This window comes from Phoca vitulina, unplaced genomic scaffold (genome assembly GCF_004348235.1).
Source record: "Phoca vitulina isolate PV1807 unplaced genomic scaffold, GSC_HSeal_1.0 scaffold5, whole genome shotgun sequence".
Classification (NCBI taxonomy): Eukaryota; Metazoa; Chordata; class Mammalia; order Carnivora; family Phocidae; genus Phoca; species Phoca vitulina.
This window is the reverse complement of record NW_022589708.1, coordinates 29,989,880-30,009,189: the sequence shown is the minus strand read 5'-3', so window position 1 is coordinate 30,009,189 and position 19,310 is coordinate 29,989,880. Positions and strand designations below refer to the sequence as shown.

The window sequence follows — 19,310 nt, the reverse complement described above, 5'->3', positions numbered from 1 at the left end:
TACTCATCCTTCAAATCGCTGATGTCTCATCTTCAAGGAAGCATGTTACGGATTCCCAGAACTCCTTCTACTGTCCCCCATACTATTTACCCAATCTGCAATCACACGTGTCCAACTGTCTGATGCTAAGTCCCATAATAACAGCAAGAATGTCTGTACTGATCACCCCTGAATTATACGCTTTTGCACAGAACACAAGAGATACTTTTATTTACGTGAATACTTAAGAACATATATTCCAACCTTAAAATGAACAGAAAAACAGATGTAAGAAGAATGATTTTTTTTTTTAACTAGACAATTTCTAAATCAAAATCTATTTGCTAAGAGAAGAAGCTTGGTGTATAATAATCAAACTACCCTGACAGTAAGAGTGATACATATATACCTATATTTTTATGAATAACATGAAAAAAAACCCAAAGTGTATTAATGTGATTATGCTATTAGATCAAAGAAAAAACAGAGATAGATTTCAATAGAAATTTAGTTTTTTTTTGTTTTTTTTTTGTTTGTTTCTTTTTTTAAAGATTTTATTTATTTGAGACAGAGAGAATGAGAGAGAGAGAGCACATGAGAGGGGGGGAGGGTCAGAGGGAGAAGCAGGCTCCCTGCCGAGCAGGGAGCCCGATGCGGGACTCGATCCAGGGACTCCAGGATCATGACCTGAGCCGAAGGCAGTCGCTTAACGAACTGAGCCACCCAGGCGCCCCAGAAATTTAGTTTTAAACAGCCAAACTACATCTTTGAGCTAATTAAACAAAATAAGAAATATAAAGTGATGGTAAATCCCTCAATAGAAAAATAAATCAAAGCGGTGAAGAGATCAGAAGTAAACCCTGAAAGGATAAAAGAGAGACCAAAGAAGTACAGCAGCATCTGAAACTGTTAACAAGAAAACAAAAACAAAAACAAAACCAGACAAATTAATCAGGTGAAAGTTTTGATAGAAGATGATTAAGCTAAAGCACACATGATAATTTCAAAAACAGTATTATGAACAAGATCTGTTTTGAAAAGAATAAAGGAAAGGGAGTATTTATATATAGACTGGATACAAAATAAGATGTGTAACAACTGATAAAAGACAAGGGTATGCCAGGAGATCTAGGAAAAAGAAATGATCAGCATGTTATTCAAAGTAATAAACAGGATATACAGGTTTTAGTGGATATTTTAAATATTTCAATTATTTGTTAATTGACAAATCAGAGCTAAGAACAGCAAAATATTCTTAAATCAATTAAATAAATAAAAGCTTTAGTAAGATGCTGTGATGCCAAGTAACATATCACAATAGCAATATGATCATTGGTGTTACCATAACAATAATCAACAACGTGCCATATGACAGCTTTTATTTAGTAGTATAGTAGTATTTAACAACATGGAGTGGGGGAGGGTATTGTTTTTCTTAAATCTTCAGCTTGTTTTCCTGGCAAGCACTCCCCTCACCCACTAAACCAAACAAAAAATCAATCAAACACAAAAACTGATTCCCTCCCCTCCAAAAAACCACAACCAAAACAAAACCAGTATGACACGTAATTAGGTTCTTGCATGTGGATCTAATAAACAGCAAATAACCAAGTTGGAAAAAAAGATCAAACTCTAGTCCAGACCAGCAGTGTGGTCCCCAGGTGAGCTGCACTGGCACATTACCCAGAAATGTATTCTAAATGCAAATTCTTGGGCTCCATGCCAAATCTACTGAATCAGAAACTCCACAGATAGGACCCACATGACTCAGACATGAACTAATGCTTGAGATTTAGAAAACTCTAGACTTTCAAGGCCCATGGTTAGCATCAGAGAAAAACAACAGCCAATTTCAAACTTATGGCCCATCTCTATTTCTATTCCTCAAGAGCTCCTAACTTGCTTACTGGATTATGTGTTGAACCTTTATCAGTAACACGAAAGGCATGTATTCAAAAAATCCAAATACATTTTACAAAAAGCAAACGTATTTACTTATTGGAAGTTGCTACTAATTCAAAAGCATTATCTATAACAAAAATTGATTTTTATTTACAATGAATACAGAAGAAATGCCCTCTGTTGGGAAACTAGATGTGCTGTTTTGGGTTGGTAGCATCTGGTTCCACTCTTCCCATTTTTTTAACTACCCAGAATAACACATAAAGTTAGAGAAAGTCAGTGTTCACTATTTTGGCCTAAGGTTTAACAAGAACGGCTTAAGTTAATAGTAACTATAAGGCTTGGGATTATTTCTGGGTTCCAACGATTAATGTTTTGCTTTTTCCCCATCCTCACAATAATCAAGAAATGTCTGTGCGTGAATTGTAAGTCTTAAACTATAACTCTAGTAGAACATAGCAAAATACCTTAAAATTTATACCCCTGCTGTTTTAATACCATAATTAAAAAAACAAAAACAAAAACAAAACTGCATTACAAGCTGCTACATGTATATGCTTCATAGGAGAAGCTATTTACATTTAAAGACTTCATTTAATGCCCTGAGCTCTTACCTAGGACCTCAGGTGGCTCTGACTGGAGGCCTTCTGGCTGCTGACCCTGAAGTACATTAAGCAGGGCCTGGAGACTCCTGAGGCACAGGGATGGATGAGAAAATCGCGTCTCCTTGATCAATTCAAAAACTTCACAAAGTCCAACCTCAATGATCTGTTTAAGATGAAAAAAAAAAAAATAATATATATGTACCTTAAAACAGGTAAGCTAATAACACTTTCCAGGCAGTTGAACCAGTATAGCTTATTTACACAGCAAATGATTAATGCTGCCATATTTACGAGGCAAAAACAAAAAGAAACACATTAAAAAAAAAATGAAAAAAACACAACCACCCAAGATTCAGAAAACCATCTAGTGATATGGAAGGTTAAAAAATAATGGCACTATTTTATAAGTAGTTATAGCATAAGGAAGCCATAAGAAAAATCATGAAAATTGTTAAGAGTGTACTAGATACTAGGTTACATTCACTCAGAAAAAATAAACTCTATTAATTTAAAAGTTCATTTGGCTGTACTCAAGTACAAATCAGCATTCTTTCATTAAAAGTCATGTCAATTGTTACTTATGACCAGAAAAAGTCAATATAACTCATAAATGAAGAGATTTAAAAAGGAGTTTTTTCATCTTAGCCCTTCCTATAATGGTACAATCACATTATTATTTACTGATGGTTTCCCCCTTCTTGTAGGATTTATCACAAAAAGAATTAAAAACTGCCTACTTAAAAGATCACTACTATTTTTACTTTAATTATCTTATCACCCTCATCAGGACCAAGGAAAAATCTGACTCACTATCTAGCAAAAGATAGAGAAATCTGCAGCTAAAGATTGACAGAGAAATGTGATGACCTGGTATTGGGAGATACCTTCAGAGGACTGACAGAACAACAATGAAATCCCATTTCTCAGTCAGTGACAATATTTTGAGAAATAGATGTATAAGATCTTTTTAGAAGGTGTTAAATTATTTGAAGAAGTAACAGAAAAAGTTAAAACAAGACTAATTAGTAGAAATGCATCAAAGCATTAATTCTGTTGGACATAACAGCAGAAGAATATTCTCTAGGCTGAGATCTGTGCATTAATCACATATTACATAAATATTTCCTAAGCACTTACTTTGGCAAACTCACTACAGGAGATATGAAGATACACATTACACTAGTCCCTGTCTTCTAAGAATTTATACTCTACCAGAATAAATGAGCCTTGTACATGACCCTTACCCAGTTGAGAGACTTCTGTTATGCCATTTATTATATTATAGTTAGCTCACTATTTTTGTTTCCTTTTTCATAACTAAACTGTGGTCTCCTCATAGACAAGGAGCATGTTTGAACTAGCTTAATATGTCCCGTGGCTAGCCCAGTGCCCGACACATGATACGCATATAATAAATATTTGTTTAATTGCTCTCTCAGTTGTGTGCTAAAAACCACTGCAACTCAGAAATATATCTCCAGACAATGGTCAAATCAGTTCCAGGAAAGTCAGTTGCAGTTTTGATTATCATTTACAAGGTTTCTGAAGAATACAGGTATGACTGAGAAGTTAAAATAACTAGCAGGACTGTTTTTAGAGAAGTTATCTAAAATTCTAGCAGACTTAGTTGTAACTAAGATTACAGAAGTTGCCTGTATAAAGTTTCAATTGATTAAATGCACTAAGCAGTGAAAATTTTCCAGTTGATACAAGTTTCTCTTCCTGGAATAGACTAAAAAATAAAAACGTGCTGTTTAAGATTTCTATCTGCTTACGTACTTACAGGAAATGAATCTGAACTCAACGATCTCCTAAACACAAAACGTGGAGCTCTATTCTCAGGCCAATGGGAGACTACTATATTCTTGCAGTCTTCAAGAATGCTTACTCTACTGCTATCAATCATGACTTTTCAAAAGCCAAAGGAGAATCTTCACAGGTAACATTCTTAGCTAGGGTTTATTTATATAAAATCCCTACAGTAACAGAGAAAGTATTGAACCTTACCAAAAAGAGTAAGGCTACCTACTGAACAAGTTCCTGAGTTGTCTCTCTGGTAAGCTTAGGGTGTAAGAACAAATGTATGACAGTAAGAAACTCAGGTATGCTGCTTAGGAATAGAACACTGGCTGGTTTTGGTGAGACATACCCATAAAATGTTAGTCAAATGATAAGGAGAGAGAAATTACCCATCTGTCTAGATTAACCACACTATAGATTCTCCCTACTCATCTGTACCTTACTTCACAAAAAAATTTTTTTAATAAGGGGGAAAACTACGTCGTTTCCAGAATAGCGATATGTTTTCAATATACAACAAAATAAAAATCAACCTCAAGTTTTCCAACATATCTAGCTTTGAATTATTGAACTGAGAAATAAAAGATGTTGTGAAATAAGTGTTTTCCCCTGAGGTTTGGCTGAGCGTATTTTACTGTATGTATGAACTTTGAAATTGCACTTTACACACTGAGGCCTTTTTATTTTATTTTATTTTTTTATTTGAGAAAGAGTGAGAGCTAGAAAGAGCACACACAGCAGGAGAGGGAGAAGCAGACCCCCGCTAAGCAAGGAGCCCAAAGCGGGACTCGATCCCAGGACCCTGGGATCAGGACCTGAGCCAAAAGCAGACGCTTAACCGACTGAGCCACCCAGGCGCCCCTAAGCTTCAATATTTTCGATGATAAACCATAACCAACTACCCAACACATAGTCTTCCACTTCTCTTCAGAAAATAGTCTTTTGTAAATTTACTGAATTTTTCTTTTACAGTTGCTTTCAAATAATTAAATCCCGAAGGCTCTCTATTATACTTGAAGGAACACAAACCCAAATAACTATCTGATACAGCCAGTCCAATGTCACTGCTGGGAAAAGTAAAATAAAAACATGCTTGGCCAAAGAAAAATGAGTTTTCCAAGGTTTTATTTTTGCTCTCCTCAAATCATATTATTTCCCAAAGTGACTTTATTATTTCACTAACAAGTATGAACATAAAAGTTTAGTTACATTTAGATGGAATAATAAATTCTTTGCCATTAGAAATTGTATCTTGTTCTATTAAAATGTCCTAGAGGGAAGGGGTAGGGGATTGGCAAAATAGATGAAGGGGCTTAGGAGGTACAAACTTCCAGTTAAAAAATAAGTAAGTCCTGGAGATGAAAAGTACAGCATAGAGAATATAGTCAATAATATTGTAATAATGTTGTGTGGTGACAGATGATGACTGCACTTATCATGGTGAGTATTTTGAAATGTACAGAATTATCTGTATGCTCTATACCTGAAACCAGTATAACACTGCATGTCAACTATAAGTTAAAAATTGTTTTTAAAGTCCTAGAATCCATTCTAATACTTCCAGAATACATTTTAAAAAACTGGAGAGGAAACCAAAAGTAGATTTATATATTACTACAGAGGAAAGTATACTGACTTTCAGGATTTTTTATATAAAGCAAATATTTGGTAGAGATGACATTTACAAATAATAAAGAATAAAAATTAGAGGGCAGTGAAAGAAAGGGTGGAGAAAGAGCGGCAGCAGAGGAGGAGGAGGGCAAAAAGAAGAAGAGGAAGAATTCTGCCTCTCAGTCTACGTTCCTATCCTCTGACATACAAATTTATCGTTGACTACTACCACCTTCTTCCCTTCTCTTCATACCCAAAAGGAGTGTTCTTAGAACTTCTCAAAGCTAACAATTTTTAAGCAATGTTCTTGATCCCACCCCCATCCTATCTCTAACAGAATTTCATTTCACCTTCTTCCCCCACACCTTAATAGCTCCCAAATCTCTATTTTTAGCTGGGACATTTCTCTGGAACTTCAGCCCTGTATAGTGTACATGGGACACCTCAACGTCATTCCAGCAAAGTGGTGTTTCTCCTCCAGTACTCCCTCTTGCAGTAAACGGCATTACCACCCAGAAACTTCAGAAATATGTTTAGATTTCACCTTCTGTCAGGTTTCATAATCAACTAATTACTAATTCCTGTCAATTCTGCTTCCTTAACATTTCCTCTATGCCAAACACTACCACTACCCTCATCCCAACCGTCAGTCACCCTTCGTGGACAACTGTAATAGCTGCCTAACTGGTCCCTCTGCTCTAATCTCACCACCCTCTAGTGATCTGTCTTACTAGCACCCACGGAACTTTACTAAAATACAAGTCTGATCAAAGTCTCTTGCTTAGAGGCACCTGGGTGGCTCAGTCGGTTGAGCATCTGCCTTCGGCTCAGGTCATGATCCCAGGGTCCTGAGATCGAGCCCCACGTGGAGCTCCCTTCTCAGTGGGGAGTCTGCTTCTCCCTCTCCTCCCCACCTGTGCTCTCTCTCCCTATCTCTGTCTCTCTCTCAAATAAATAAATAAAATCTTAAAAAAAAAAAAAGTCTCTCACTCAAAATTCTCAATATTTCCAAATCACAAGACAAAATCTGAAAGTGGCTGCAGGACACAGAAGGCCCTTCCCAATCTAGCTGCTGCTCTCTGCCTCTCGCCCTACTCAGCTACTCCACTCTGGCCAAAAACAGAGCGCTTGTACTTTGACGACGATGCTGTTCCCTCTACCTGCACGTGCATCTGCAGTCAGCGCTGCAGTCTTACTCCACTATGTTACACTACACCTACCATGTCCTAGGAAGCCTTAAGTCACTAGACATGCCTGCTATCCCTGCCAGACATAACTTTCTTGAGGGTAGGGACTGTGTCTCCTGATTTTGTTTTCAGGGCCTAATATAAAGCTTGCTATAACTCAAAAAAGAATTTAGAAGTAAATAAACTTAAGAAGTAAACAAATAAGTCTATCTAAGTCTATATCTCTTAACAAAATATGTGGCATGACTAGCAGCAAATGAGACTGAAAGCGAAGTATGAATCCTAAAAATAACTATTAAAAATTACGTAGTTATAAAGCTTGGAACACTTTAGAGGATCTGGAAGTCAGATAGTGAAAGATGGTTTGAGCTGGGTAAAAACTGTTTTGTTTTTTGTTTTTAGGTTTTTTTTTAAGATTTTATTTATTTATTCATAAGAGACAGAGAGAGAGAGAGAGAGGCAGAGGGAGAAGCAGGCTCCCCGCCAAGCAGGGAGCCCAATGTGGGGTTCAATTCCAGAGTCCCGGAATCATGACCTGAGATGAAGGCAGACGCTTAACCGACTGAGCCATCCAGGCGCCCCTAAAATCTGTGTTTTAGGTAGAAAACTTAATATGAAGCATTTAGGTGGCAGTAAGAAAGTTCTTTTTAAAATATCAATGATTGCTGACCTACAAAAAAGAAAAGGCAAAGAAACCTGACAAGCAAGGTCTATATAATAATCAAATTCAACTCAACTTTTAAAATTCAAGGAGAAAATAAAATTGCATCGAAGTGATATTTCAACGAATAAAAACTATCTTAGTTATGCAAGAGAAAAGGAGTAGGAGAGGAAAAAACCACAGTGAAAAGAAGGAAAGTGAGAGCCACACACGCAGGAGGAGCAAGAGAGGAACAACTACAAAGAAAAGGAACTGATGGAAAAGAGTAGCATCTGGAGCAGAAATGGCCAAAAGGAAAAGAAGAATGCTAACATTTCTCACCTGCCCTCAAATTCCCATCACCTCAAGTCCTTCTGAAGGCCTCATCTCTTCTTCTGTATCAGTCCTTCATGTCATGCAAATGACTGCCAAACACATCACCTGGGAGTTCCAGTCCCCACCCAAGCCCAAACCCCACAGCATTCTGAGTGCCTCTGCATAAAGACATCTCAGCACTTCTTCCCCCTCGCTTGTCACATGATTTCAGAGACTGTCCAGAAGTTTGACTTCCTCTGACATATTTATTAATAAATTGAAGAGTTCCTTGAAAAGTAACTCAAATTCATTTGCACCTACACAATTTCTTGTTTGCCCCGTGTTTGCACCTAACCTGATACTTCTAACTACTTATAACTATGACATTTATTAACTCACTGAATCCTCACTACAACCCTGTGAGGTAGACGCTATCTCCATTTCATAGACAACAAAACTGAGGCACAAATAAGGCAAATAACTTTCCCAGCATCACAGAGCTAGTATTTTTAATGGTGAGTGTCTGGGCCCGGACAGTTTGACTCCACTGCCCAGGTTCTTAATCACTGTACTCTATTTCCTGACATGTCAGTACTTGATGGAAAACTCTCTACCTAGAGGAACGTACACGGAAAAGATGAGCTTGCTTGTTTTAAGTGTAGAGAAGGTACACCTAAGGATACTAGAGAGAAAGGGACTAAAGGAAGAAGAGTCCCAGGAGAAGGATATTTGAAGACGGCTGACTAAAAGGCTGAGGAAGTTCACAAAACCTCTCTTACTCTATGAAACAGGAAGCAAGTCATCCGCTCAGCATAAGGTGAGAAGAACCTGACAGTAATGATTAAGGACAGTGGTGCACTTAGAAATAGCCACCATGAAATGCGCAACAAAAAAAAAATCAGATCAGGAACATACTTTCTATCTTGGCTGCTATTTTCAAGTAGCACAATATTTGCATGATAGCTCCCCTGGGTGTGTATAAAAAAGTTTTCAAGGCATAGGTTTAAGGTATCCATTTAGTAAAAAGGCCATAGACCTGAATCATTTATGATAAAGGAAATCATTTTAAAATATCTATATTTAGAAAAAAGCAATATGCATAAATCATTTATGATAAAGGTACCCTTTTAAAAATATGTCTATATGTCTTTTGTTAGAAATACAAACTATACCTACTATATAGAAAAAAATACTATATATAAAATAACATTACAGTCTTGAAATATACTAATACTAAAGGAGTTCCTTAAGAATAGCTTGTTCTACTACCATACATATTTTTATAACACCAATTAGCTTACATGTCTCTGGTAAATAGGGAATGATATCAGAACAATGTAGAAGTCTTATTGCTTCATATGTAATGTTTTCATAGGGCGAGGGGAGCCAAAGTGGCAAGAGTACAATTATATCCTCAGGCAGAAAAGGCGAAAGTTCTTAGCTCAGCAGCTGCACAGCCAGGAGCTCTTCTAGTTCTAGTTCAAGAAAAATAAAAATGCATACCCGTACCTTGGGTTCCCGCCCCAGAAGGGAGCACCCCCAGCTTTCTATGGCTCTTGGCTTGTGGTAGTTTGCAGTTCTGCTTATGCCCACCTTAATGGCAGCCCACAGGCTCAGAGCTCCACTTCTATCTGCAATGGCTCAAGGCTTACAAGCCACCATTTCCACTTTACTGCTTTTGTACATTATTAAAAGCCCCTGCATGTTCTGCATGGAGCACTGGGTGTTATGCACAAACAATGAATCATGGAACACTACATCTAAAATTAATGATGTAATGTATGGGGATTAACATAACAATAAAAAAATTAAAAAAAAAAAAAAGCCCCTGATCTTTTTTCCTGGGCTGTCCAAGCACTCACCACTGAGCTACCAATTATTGACTTTGTTAGCACTCCAGTTATAAAGTTGCATAGTCTGGTCTGCCCCAAACCTGTTTTTACCCATAAGCCCTGTTAAGTTTTAGTGCACAATTTTATAAAAAGCAAGGTATTTTAGAAATATAAATATTTGTAGTATAGTTGAAACATCTGTAGGTTATCCATCCAAGTGGAACTTAGTGACTTACCTTTGGAAGCTTGATAGGGGGCTCTTTGGATTCCTCCTCTTCATCACTATCTGATTCTCCACTCTGCACAGAGTTCTTGGATGCAGCTGCCAACGATGTTTCCTTTTTCTGCCATTCCAGAACGCAATGGCGTACATTGCAATAAATATTGAATGCAGAAGGATTGCTATGTAGTTTAATATCTGGTATGATTACTGTATTCTCCAAGTTTTCAGACTGCAATATAAGATATAATATTTCAATTTCATATTCTTTTCCATCATCACCAATTCTCATTTCAAATAAAAAATTAAAGATTAGACATGCTAGATGACTTGCAGAAGTCAAATATGTGACAGCAAAGATAATCTAAGTCTACCAACTCAACTTATAGTACGTACCCTTTCTTCCACACTTCACTACTTTCTAAGTAACAGAGCAATAACCAAACTGATAAGGGCTGGAGAGTGGCAAAGAATCTAACAGGAATGCCCTTTTATCCCACGATAGGAATAGAGCCAACAAAGCTTAACTGTTGTAGTATCACAGAATATTAATTTGGTGTTTTTCTAAGGGACATGAGATGTATTAGAGTCTCAATGACCTACTACAACTGTTGAATTACATTTTGATTTCTTTAAAAAGTAGATTTAGGGACTTAAACAGAAATCAGAACTAAAAAAACAAAACCAAACCCTTAATTTTAGTCAATTTTTCTAATTTCATTCTCATTTAAATAATGATAAAGTTAGGAAATTAGATTTCTGCAGATTATGGACATATGCTTTCCTGAAGCTCTCTCCTAGCTATCAGTCTTAATAAATACTAAAAATCACATGCTTGGTAATTTAATTGTTAAAACTAAATAGTCAATTTCTGTTTTGTCCCAGCATTTTATTCATCAGACCACAATCACATTTCTGAGATCAACACTTACATGATAAATATACAGAACTGGTTTAATGCAAGTTCCAAAAATTAGAGTATGTCCAGGAAGTACACCTCAAGTACCAAAAACACTGGTCTCAAAATTCTACCCTTCTTCCATTAATAATTGGGGAAAAAGGGGAATACTCGTTAGAAAAAATATACACCAAAGTTAATTGACAAATAACATGTAAGTATGCCTTCCAGAGATATTGAAAACAAGCAATTATTACCAATCCAAATCCAAGAACATATGAAAAAGATCTACCATCATGATCTACCAAAAAACCAGCTGGTAACAACACTGGAAAAGAAATCAGTATAATTCCCCATACCAGTAAAAACAATAGAAAAAACATATGATACTCTAAATAAACATGGAAAAAGCATTTGACACAAATCAAACACTTATTCATGATAAAAAGTATAAGTAAACTAAGAATAAAAGAAAATTTCCAAAACTGGATAAAAGGCATCTATGAAATACTCACATCTAACATAGTAAAAGACTGAATGCCTGCACCCTAAGATGCAAACAAGGAAAAGATACCTATTCTCAGCAATACGATTCAACATTGTACTAGATATGCTAGTGTAATAAGCCAAGAAAAAGGATAGGGGCGCCTGGGTGGCTCAGTCGTTAAGCGGCTGCCTTTGGCTCAGGTCATGATCCCAGGGTCCTGGGATTGAGCCCCACGTCCGGCTCCCTGCTCAGCAGGAAGCCTGCTTCTCCCTCTCCCACTCCCCCTGCTTGTGTTCCTGCTCTCGCTATCTCTCTCTCTGTCAAATAAATAAATAAAATCTTAAAAAAAAAAAAAAAGGAATATAAGGTAAGTTAGAAAGGAAGAACTACCTACTAGAAAACAAATTTATTTGCGGAAGACATGTAGAGAATCAAAATATCTGCAAAAAAGCCACTAGAAATAATGTGTGGATTTAGCGAAGTCACAGGATACCCGATCATGTTTAAAAAAAGTTAAGGTATTTACATACTAAGAATGAACATTTGGAAAATATAATTTAGAAAAATAATAGCATTTAAGTTACAGACTGGGAGAAAATATTTGCATACCTGACAAAAGACTAGCATGCAGAATATATGAAGAATTTTCAAAACTCAACAGTAAAAAACAAACAAATAAGCAATTCAATTTAGAAAATGGGCAAAAGACATGAACAGGCATGTCACTGAAGAAGATATACAGAAGGCAAATAATAAGTTCACTTTGGTGAGCCATCAGGAAAATGTAAATTAAAACAAAATAAGATATAATACAAACCTATCAGACTGGCTAGAATAAAAAATAATGACAACACCAAATGCTGGTGAAGATGTGGAGAAACTGGATCTCTTATACATTGTTAATGGTAATGTAAAATGATCCAGCCACTCTGGAAAAAAGTATGGCAGTTTCTTACAAAATTAAATACGCACCTTACAGTACAATCCAGCAACTGCACTGTTGGACATTAATACCAAAGAAAGTTCATTCAAAAACCAGCACATGAATATTCATACCAGTTTTATTCAAAATAACCAAAAAAGAGAAACAACTCAGATGTCCTTTAATGGGTGAATGCTACCTACTAGAAAACAAATTTATTTGCGGAAGACATGATATATCTTTACCATGGAATGCTTACTCCGCAATAAAAAGGTACAAACCAATGATATATGCAACAAATGAGATAAATGTCAAGGGAATTATGCTGTGTGGCAAAGGCCAATACCCATGATTACATTTATATAACATTCTTGAAATGAAAAAATTACGGAAATGGAGAATAGATTGGTGAATGCCAGGGGCTAGGGAGAGGGTGAATGTGGGGTAATGTCTGTGGCTATTTAAGAGTAGCAAAAAGGATCCTTGTGATAGAAGTCTTGTACATATTGACTGCAGTAATGGTCCACAGATCCACACATCTGATAAAACTGCATAGAACTAAATATACATCCACATATAAACACAAATGTGTACATGTAAAACTGGTGAAATCTGAGTAAGTTCAGTAGGTTGGATCAATATTGATTTCCTGGTTGTGATTTTTACTACAGTAATGCAATACCTTAGTAATTGGAAAAAACAAGTGAAGGGTATACAGGATCTCTGTATTATTTCTTACAACTGCATTACTATGATCATCTCAAAATTTTTTAAAAAATTAAATAACAGCATTTATAATATCAAAAATACAAAATTACAGTTAAATTTAATAAAATTAGGGGCGCCTGGGTGGCTCAGTTGGTTAAGCGACTGCCTTCAGCTCGGGTCGTGATCTCAGGGTCCTGGGATCGAGCCCCGCATCAGGCTCCCTGCTCAGCGGAAGCCTGCTTCTCGCTTTCCCACTCCCCCCTGCTTGTGTTCCCTCTCTGGCTGTCTCTCTCTGTCAAATAAATAAATAAAATCTTAAAAAAAAAAAAAATTAATAAAATTATGTGCAAGCTCTGTACACTGAAAACCAAAATAACACTGCTGAGAGAAATTAAGGAAAACTTAAAGAGAATAGAGGGGCGCCTGGGTGGCTCAGTCGTTAAGCGTCTGCCTTTGGCTCAGGTCATGATCCCAGGGTCCTGGGATTGAGCCCCGCCATCGAGCTCCCTGCTCCGCAGGAAGCCTGCTTCTCCCTCTCCCTCTCCCACTCCCCCTGCTTATGTTCCCTCTCTCACTGTGTCTCTCTACGTCAAATAAATAAATAAAATCTTAAAAAAAAAAAAAAGAGAATAGAGATAAACCATGTTCATTGATTAGAAGATTTAATATCATTAAAATGGCAACTCTTCCTCAAATCTACAAATTCAATGAAGCCCCAATAAAAATTCTAGAGACTTTTAAAATAGAATTGGCAAGCTGATTCTAAAATTTATATAGAAATGTAAAGGACCTAAAGTAACTAAAGCAATTTTTTTTAAAAAGACCAAAGTTGGAAGACATATGACCTGAATTCAAAACTACTGTAAAGAGGGCCCCTGGGTGGCTCAGTTGGTTAAGCGACTGCCTTCAGCTCAGGTCATGATCCTGGAGTCCTGGGATCGAGTCCCGCATCGGGCTCCCCACTCGGCGGGAAGTCTGCTTCTCCCTCTGACCCTCCTCCCTCTCATGCTCTCTCTGTCTCATTCTTTCTCTCTCAAATAAATAAATAAAAAATCTTAAAAAAAAAAAAACTACTGTAAAGAAAACAGTGTGGTATTGGTGTAAAGATAGATATATAGATCAATTAAATAAAAATAAATTCCAGAAATAGGCTCAAATGAATATGGTCAACTTATTTTTTATAAAGGTGCTAAGACAATTCAACAGAAAAAGAGAAGTCTTTGTAAAAATAATGCCAATCAACTCAATACCAATATGAAAAAAAATGAACATGAACCTTTATTTCATACCATACACAAAACTTAACTCTAAATGTATCACAGGCCTAAGTATAGCAGCTAAAACTATAAAATCTCTAGAAGAAAATATAGAAAAAAATCTATGTGACCTTGGGGTAGACAAAGATTTCTTAGAACACAAAATACATGAATCATATATGTAAGAAAATAATCAATTACATTTATGAAACTTAAAAACTTTTGTTCTCTAAAGCACTATACAAAAACAATAAAGCAAGCCACAGAACAGGAAGAATTATTTGTAATACAGGTATCTGACAAAGGACTTGTATCTAGAGTACATAAAGAACTCTGACAATTCAGTAATAAGACAATTATAAAAAGGTAAGGCAAGATAGGAAAGACATTTCACAATAAAAAGATATGAATAGCCAAAGGCACATGAAAGGATGTTTACATCATTAGTCATTAGAGAAAACCAAGAGAAAACCACAGTGAAATACCCCTATGTATTTAGAATGACTAAAATTTTAAATGCTAACGATACCATGTGTTTGCAAAGATGTAAGGCAACTGGATTTCTCATACACTACTGGTGGAACAGTAAAATGCAATAATTACACTCTGGAAAATAGTCTGAATAGTTTTTTAACAGTTAAACATTCATCTACCATGCCACCCATGAGGAAAGAGTTAACAATGCAGGTTCGACTGCTTATTCCTTGCATTTCCCCAAGGGAACCAGGACTGACTGTGGGCCAATCCTTAGGAATGTGGTCTTTAGACTTTTCTTTGTGTTAGTTACTGATGGTTTTGTAAAATACACCCAGAGCAATGGACCATGCCTACTGGCTTGTTCAATAGCTTTGTACAAACATCAAGACTGATGATGTGCACCTGAGTTTCACATACCATGGTTGATTGCAAAGCAGGACAAGTCTATGTGTGACAAAATCCCCCATAAAAGTCTCATATCCTAAGACTCAAGTGGGCTTTCCTGGACAGAAATATTCCATACATATCCTTGTAGTTCACTGCCAGAGAGAAAGCATGTCCTGTGTGCTCAGACAAGGAAGGACTAGAAAGCCTATGCCATAACTCCCTAGACACCACTAATACTATTCATTTCTCTTTCCTGCTGCCTATTCTGTACCTTTGGCTGTAATAAATCTTAGCCATTACTGTAAGTTGCTTTTGAGACTTATCAGTCTTCTGGCAAATCATGGAAGGAAACAGCACCTACTCATTCCACTTCTAGGTGTTTATCCTTCCAAAAAACAAAAACATATATCCACGCAAAGACTAATACACAAATATTCAGAGCAGCTTCATTTGTGATAGCCAAAAACTGGAAATATCACAATGTCTATCAACAGGTAAATGGGTTAACAAATTAAGATATATCTAAATAATTGGATACTCATCAGCAAAAAAAATAGAACTGTTAATATATACAACTATATGGACACAACTCAGAATCATGCTGAGGGAACGAAGCCAGATACAGAAGAGTACACACTGCATGATCACATTTATATGAAATTCTAGAAAATAAAAACTAATTTATAATGACAGAAAGTACATCTGTGGTTGCCTAGAGCCATAGCAGTAGGGAGAGATGGAATGCAGCAAAGGATGAGGAAAATGCTTGAGACTGATGGAAATTTTCTAAACCTTGATGATATCTTTCAAAACTCTGCTATTAAATATCCTAACCTAAGACCCAGGCATGTTTAGTAGCAGGATGTTGAAGAAGTTTCCTTTTTTTTTTTTTTTTTTAAAGATTTTATTTATTTATTTGAGAGAGAGAATGAGGGAGAGAGAGCACATGAGAGGGGGGAGGGTCAGAGGGAGAAGCAGACTCCCGGCTGAGCAGGGAGCCTGATGCGGGACTCGATCCCAGGACTCCAGGATCATGACCTGAGCCGAAGGCAGTCGCTTAACCAACTGAGCCACCCAGGCGTCCCTCCTTTTTTTTTTTTTTAAAGATTGTGCTTTCTACTCTGAATAAGAAGGAAATTGAATGAAGGAGATGGCTAATGGATGAGAAGAAATAGAGGGGCCAATGACAGCAATAAACAAGGAAATAAAGTGGTATAGCTAAATGGTATCTTATTTCATTTGCTGAAAAGAAATGCTCGTTCTTAAATATATGCTCATTGGCATTTTTAAAATAACTTTTTTTAAAAAGATGAATGAAAAATAGTCCAGAAACAGTAAAAGAGGCAGGGAGAATAACAACACTATTTTATTATTTTATATGCCCATCATAAGCAGAAACCATTTCTTACTCATCTTTCTATTCCAAATACCCAGCATAAGGCCTGCACATGGTCAGTATGCAATTAATGTTTTAGGAAAAAATGAGTAACTTTTTTTGTATCACTCTTATCACAAGGTGCTCTTAAAAAGCAGATATAAAACCTGAGGCCAAGAGAAGAGAGATGAATTACTAAAGGCACAAAGTTAGAGACAGAATTGAAGGGAATGAAAGACCCTGAATTCCCACCTTTTCCTCGATATCATATGCCCCCACTTTTAGGAACATCACTAAATGAAACCTTAAAAGAACTTAAAAAAGATTTTCAAGATTCCCATACTCTGACTTTGCACATAACACCAAAAAGTGGAAAAGGGGTAGAGGCTGAAAATCCAAATGACTATATAACAAGTATATTAAGAATGTTCTCCATTTCCCTCTTTTATCCCAAAAGCAGAAGTAATAAGTAATAAGAAATGATATAGTGAACATAAATCATTTACCTGCCCACCCAGCAACATTTTCCGTAGGGTAACTACCCTCCCATTTCACATGGCCTGATTATTAGGATGCTCACCTATCACCTATCACAGGGTTATAAACATAACTCAGTCTAACCAATCAAAGTACTCCATCTCCAAGGCCAAAGTGAATGATGAAGGTCAATCAAAAATCATACCCAAGACTTTCTGCTAGAACTAATAAAGGAGATGGCCCCTCACTCAAAGAAAATGAAGTTGGAGCCCCCAGCAGCCTTTGTCCTCAGCCATAGGTAATAAACCCACAGAAGAAAGCAGAAGCAAGTGATGAAGACACAGATTTGCTGACATTACCAATGGATCCAGCTGTGTCTCAAGATAGTGCCATGAAATAAATTTCATCCCCTATACTTTTATTTCATTTTTTGGTTTACTACTTTAAAGTACATTTCTCTCAGTTACAAAATGGCAAGAACACTAATTAAAAAGGGCAGGAAACAATTGTCTTTAGAACTTAAATATGATATACAGGCCAAGCTAAACTATTGTTTCTTTAACCAAAAGTAGAGCTGTGCAGAAATCATAGTTATGACTCCCCTCTTTCTCCTGTCTAGGCTTCTTAGTACTGTTTGAAAGAAAAGACTCTTCGGTAGAAAGTGAAATGTTTAAGATTTAATAGAAAAGATTTCCATTTTAGATGGGAAAAAAAATATCCTTGCTCTCTATGATCTCATCTAATTCAAATACTCCATATTGCCTTTTCTTTTGCAGCCACCCATCACCAAAAGAAGCTCAGAACAATATAGATACACCAAGATTCTCCCTAACTCATGACATATGCATAGGCCAAATCCAAGTCCCAATTAACAAGCCAATTTACTCAGTTTCTAGAACATGAGTTCTAGAACATGAGTTAGAGTGGAAAAAAGAGAAGAGAAATGGATGTGTTCCCCCAAAGAACTGATCAAAGATAACATGAATAAATAGTAAATAATTTTCAGCACCCAGATATTAACTTCCAGGCTAGTGGTCATGAAATGCTCCAAAGATGAAACTAAATAGTATAACCAAGTAATAAGGGGCTTTTTAAAAATTAAAATAAAAAAAATAGAAATGAGGGCGCCTGGGTGGCTCAGTTGGTTAAGCAACTGCCTTCGGCTCAGGTCATGATCCTGGAGTCCCGGGATCGAGTCCCACATCAGGCTCCCTCCTCAGCAGGGAGTCTGCTTCTCCCTCTGACCCTCCCCCCTCTCATGCTCTCTGTCTGTCATTCTCTCTCTCGTAAATAAATAAAATCTTAAAAAAAAAAAAAAAAAAAAATAGAAATGAAATGGTTTGCTAGTTATACCTTTTTAATCTTGGCATTTTTATTCCAATTACTGTATGAAAAAGTCCTTACTCCCTATAAATTGTCAGCAGTTTTACCTTGCTTCTTGTCTTCACTTTTGATTTGCTCTTCTGTTTTCTTTTCAACTTCTTCTTATTTAAAATTTTCTTATTCCTAAAAGTGGAAAAAAAGAATTATGAAAGTTCATTATTAGGGCATACAAAGCTACGAAAAATAGGTGCTTCCAAAGTAGATATCTGAATATTTCTCCTACAAACTTTCTATGAAACAATATACTCTAGATGTACATATAAGATACTAACCCACAATGTAGCTATTGAGATAATAACACAACACTGGAATGCTAAGAAATATACATTAAATGATCAAAAAATTGAATTTTGCAACTATTTTTATAAAATTAAAAAAGGTTAATGGCATCAAATGAAGTTTTTAAAATTTTATTCAACAGTGGGGATGCTAATAAATATCAGGTATATTCCCTTCCCAGAAAAACCTACTCTTCGTAGTTGCAAGGGCTACAGTGTAAAAAGGGATAGGAGACAATTTTTACTAAACTACTACAGAAAAAGCCCCAACTCATACTCTTCTCATATCCTGCAGCCAGTTTTTCATAACCTCAGGGGCCTAAGACCAAATTATTCTTGAAGCAGAAGGATGCTCCTGAATGACTTTGAGAAAGAGAGGGGGAAAATGTGGAAAAGAATTAAGAATTATAGTGGAAGAAACAAGAGTCAGGGAAAACAATGTATTTTATTTAATATTTTTGTATGTCTCTAATACTGAGGTACACATGGGTACTAAAAATACAAGATGAAAAAGACCGTTCTTGCCCTCAAGGAGCTCAAAGACTTCAATGAAAAACATAATTTAATGATC

The 19,310-nt window shown here is 36.3% G+C and overlaps 1 protein-coding gene across 14 annotated transcripts in view; it reads right to left on the bottom strand.

Annotated features, from left to right (window-relative positions):
• The window catches only part of MYCBP2 (MYC binding protein 2), a 283,331-nt gene that overhangs the window by 227,946 nt on the left and 36,075 nt on the right, over positions 1–19,310 (bottom strand). For all 14 annotated transcript variants that reach the window (XM_032402809.1, XM_032402810.1, XM_032402815.1 and 11 more), the window contains exons 2-4: positions 18,509–18,584; positions 10,108–10,323; positions 2,496–2,649 (exon numbers count right to left, since the gene is read on the bottom strand). In XM_032402809.1, the coding sequence (XP_032258700.1) occupies positions 2,496–2,649; positions 10,108–10,323; positions 18,509–18,584 (446 nt within the window). The remainder of the gene's footprint in view (positions 1–2,495; positions 2,650–10,107; positions 10,324–18,508; positions 18,585–19,310) is intronic.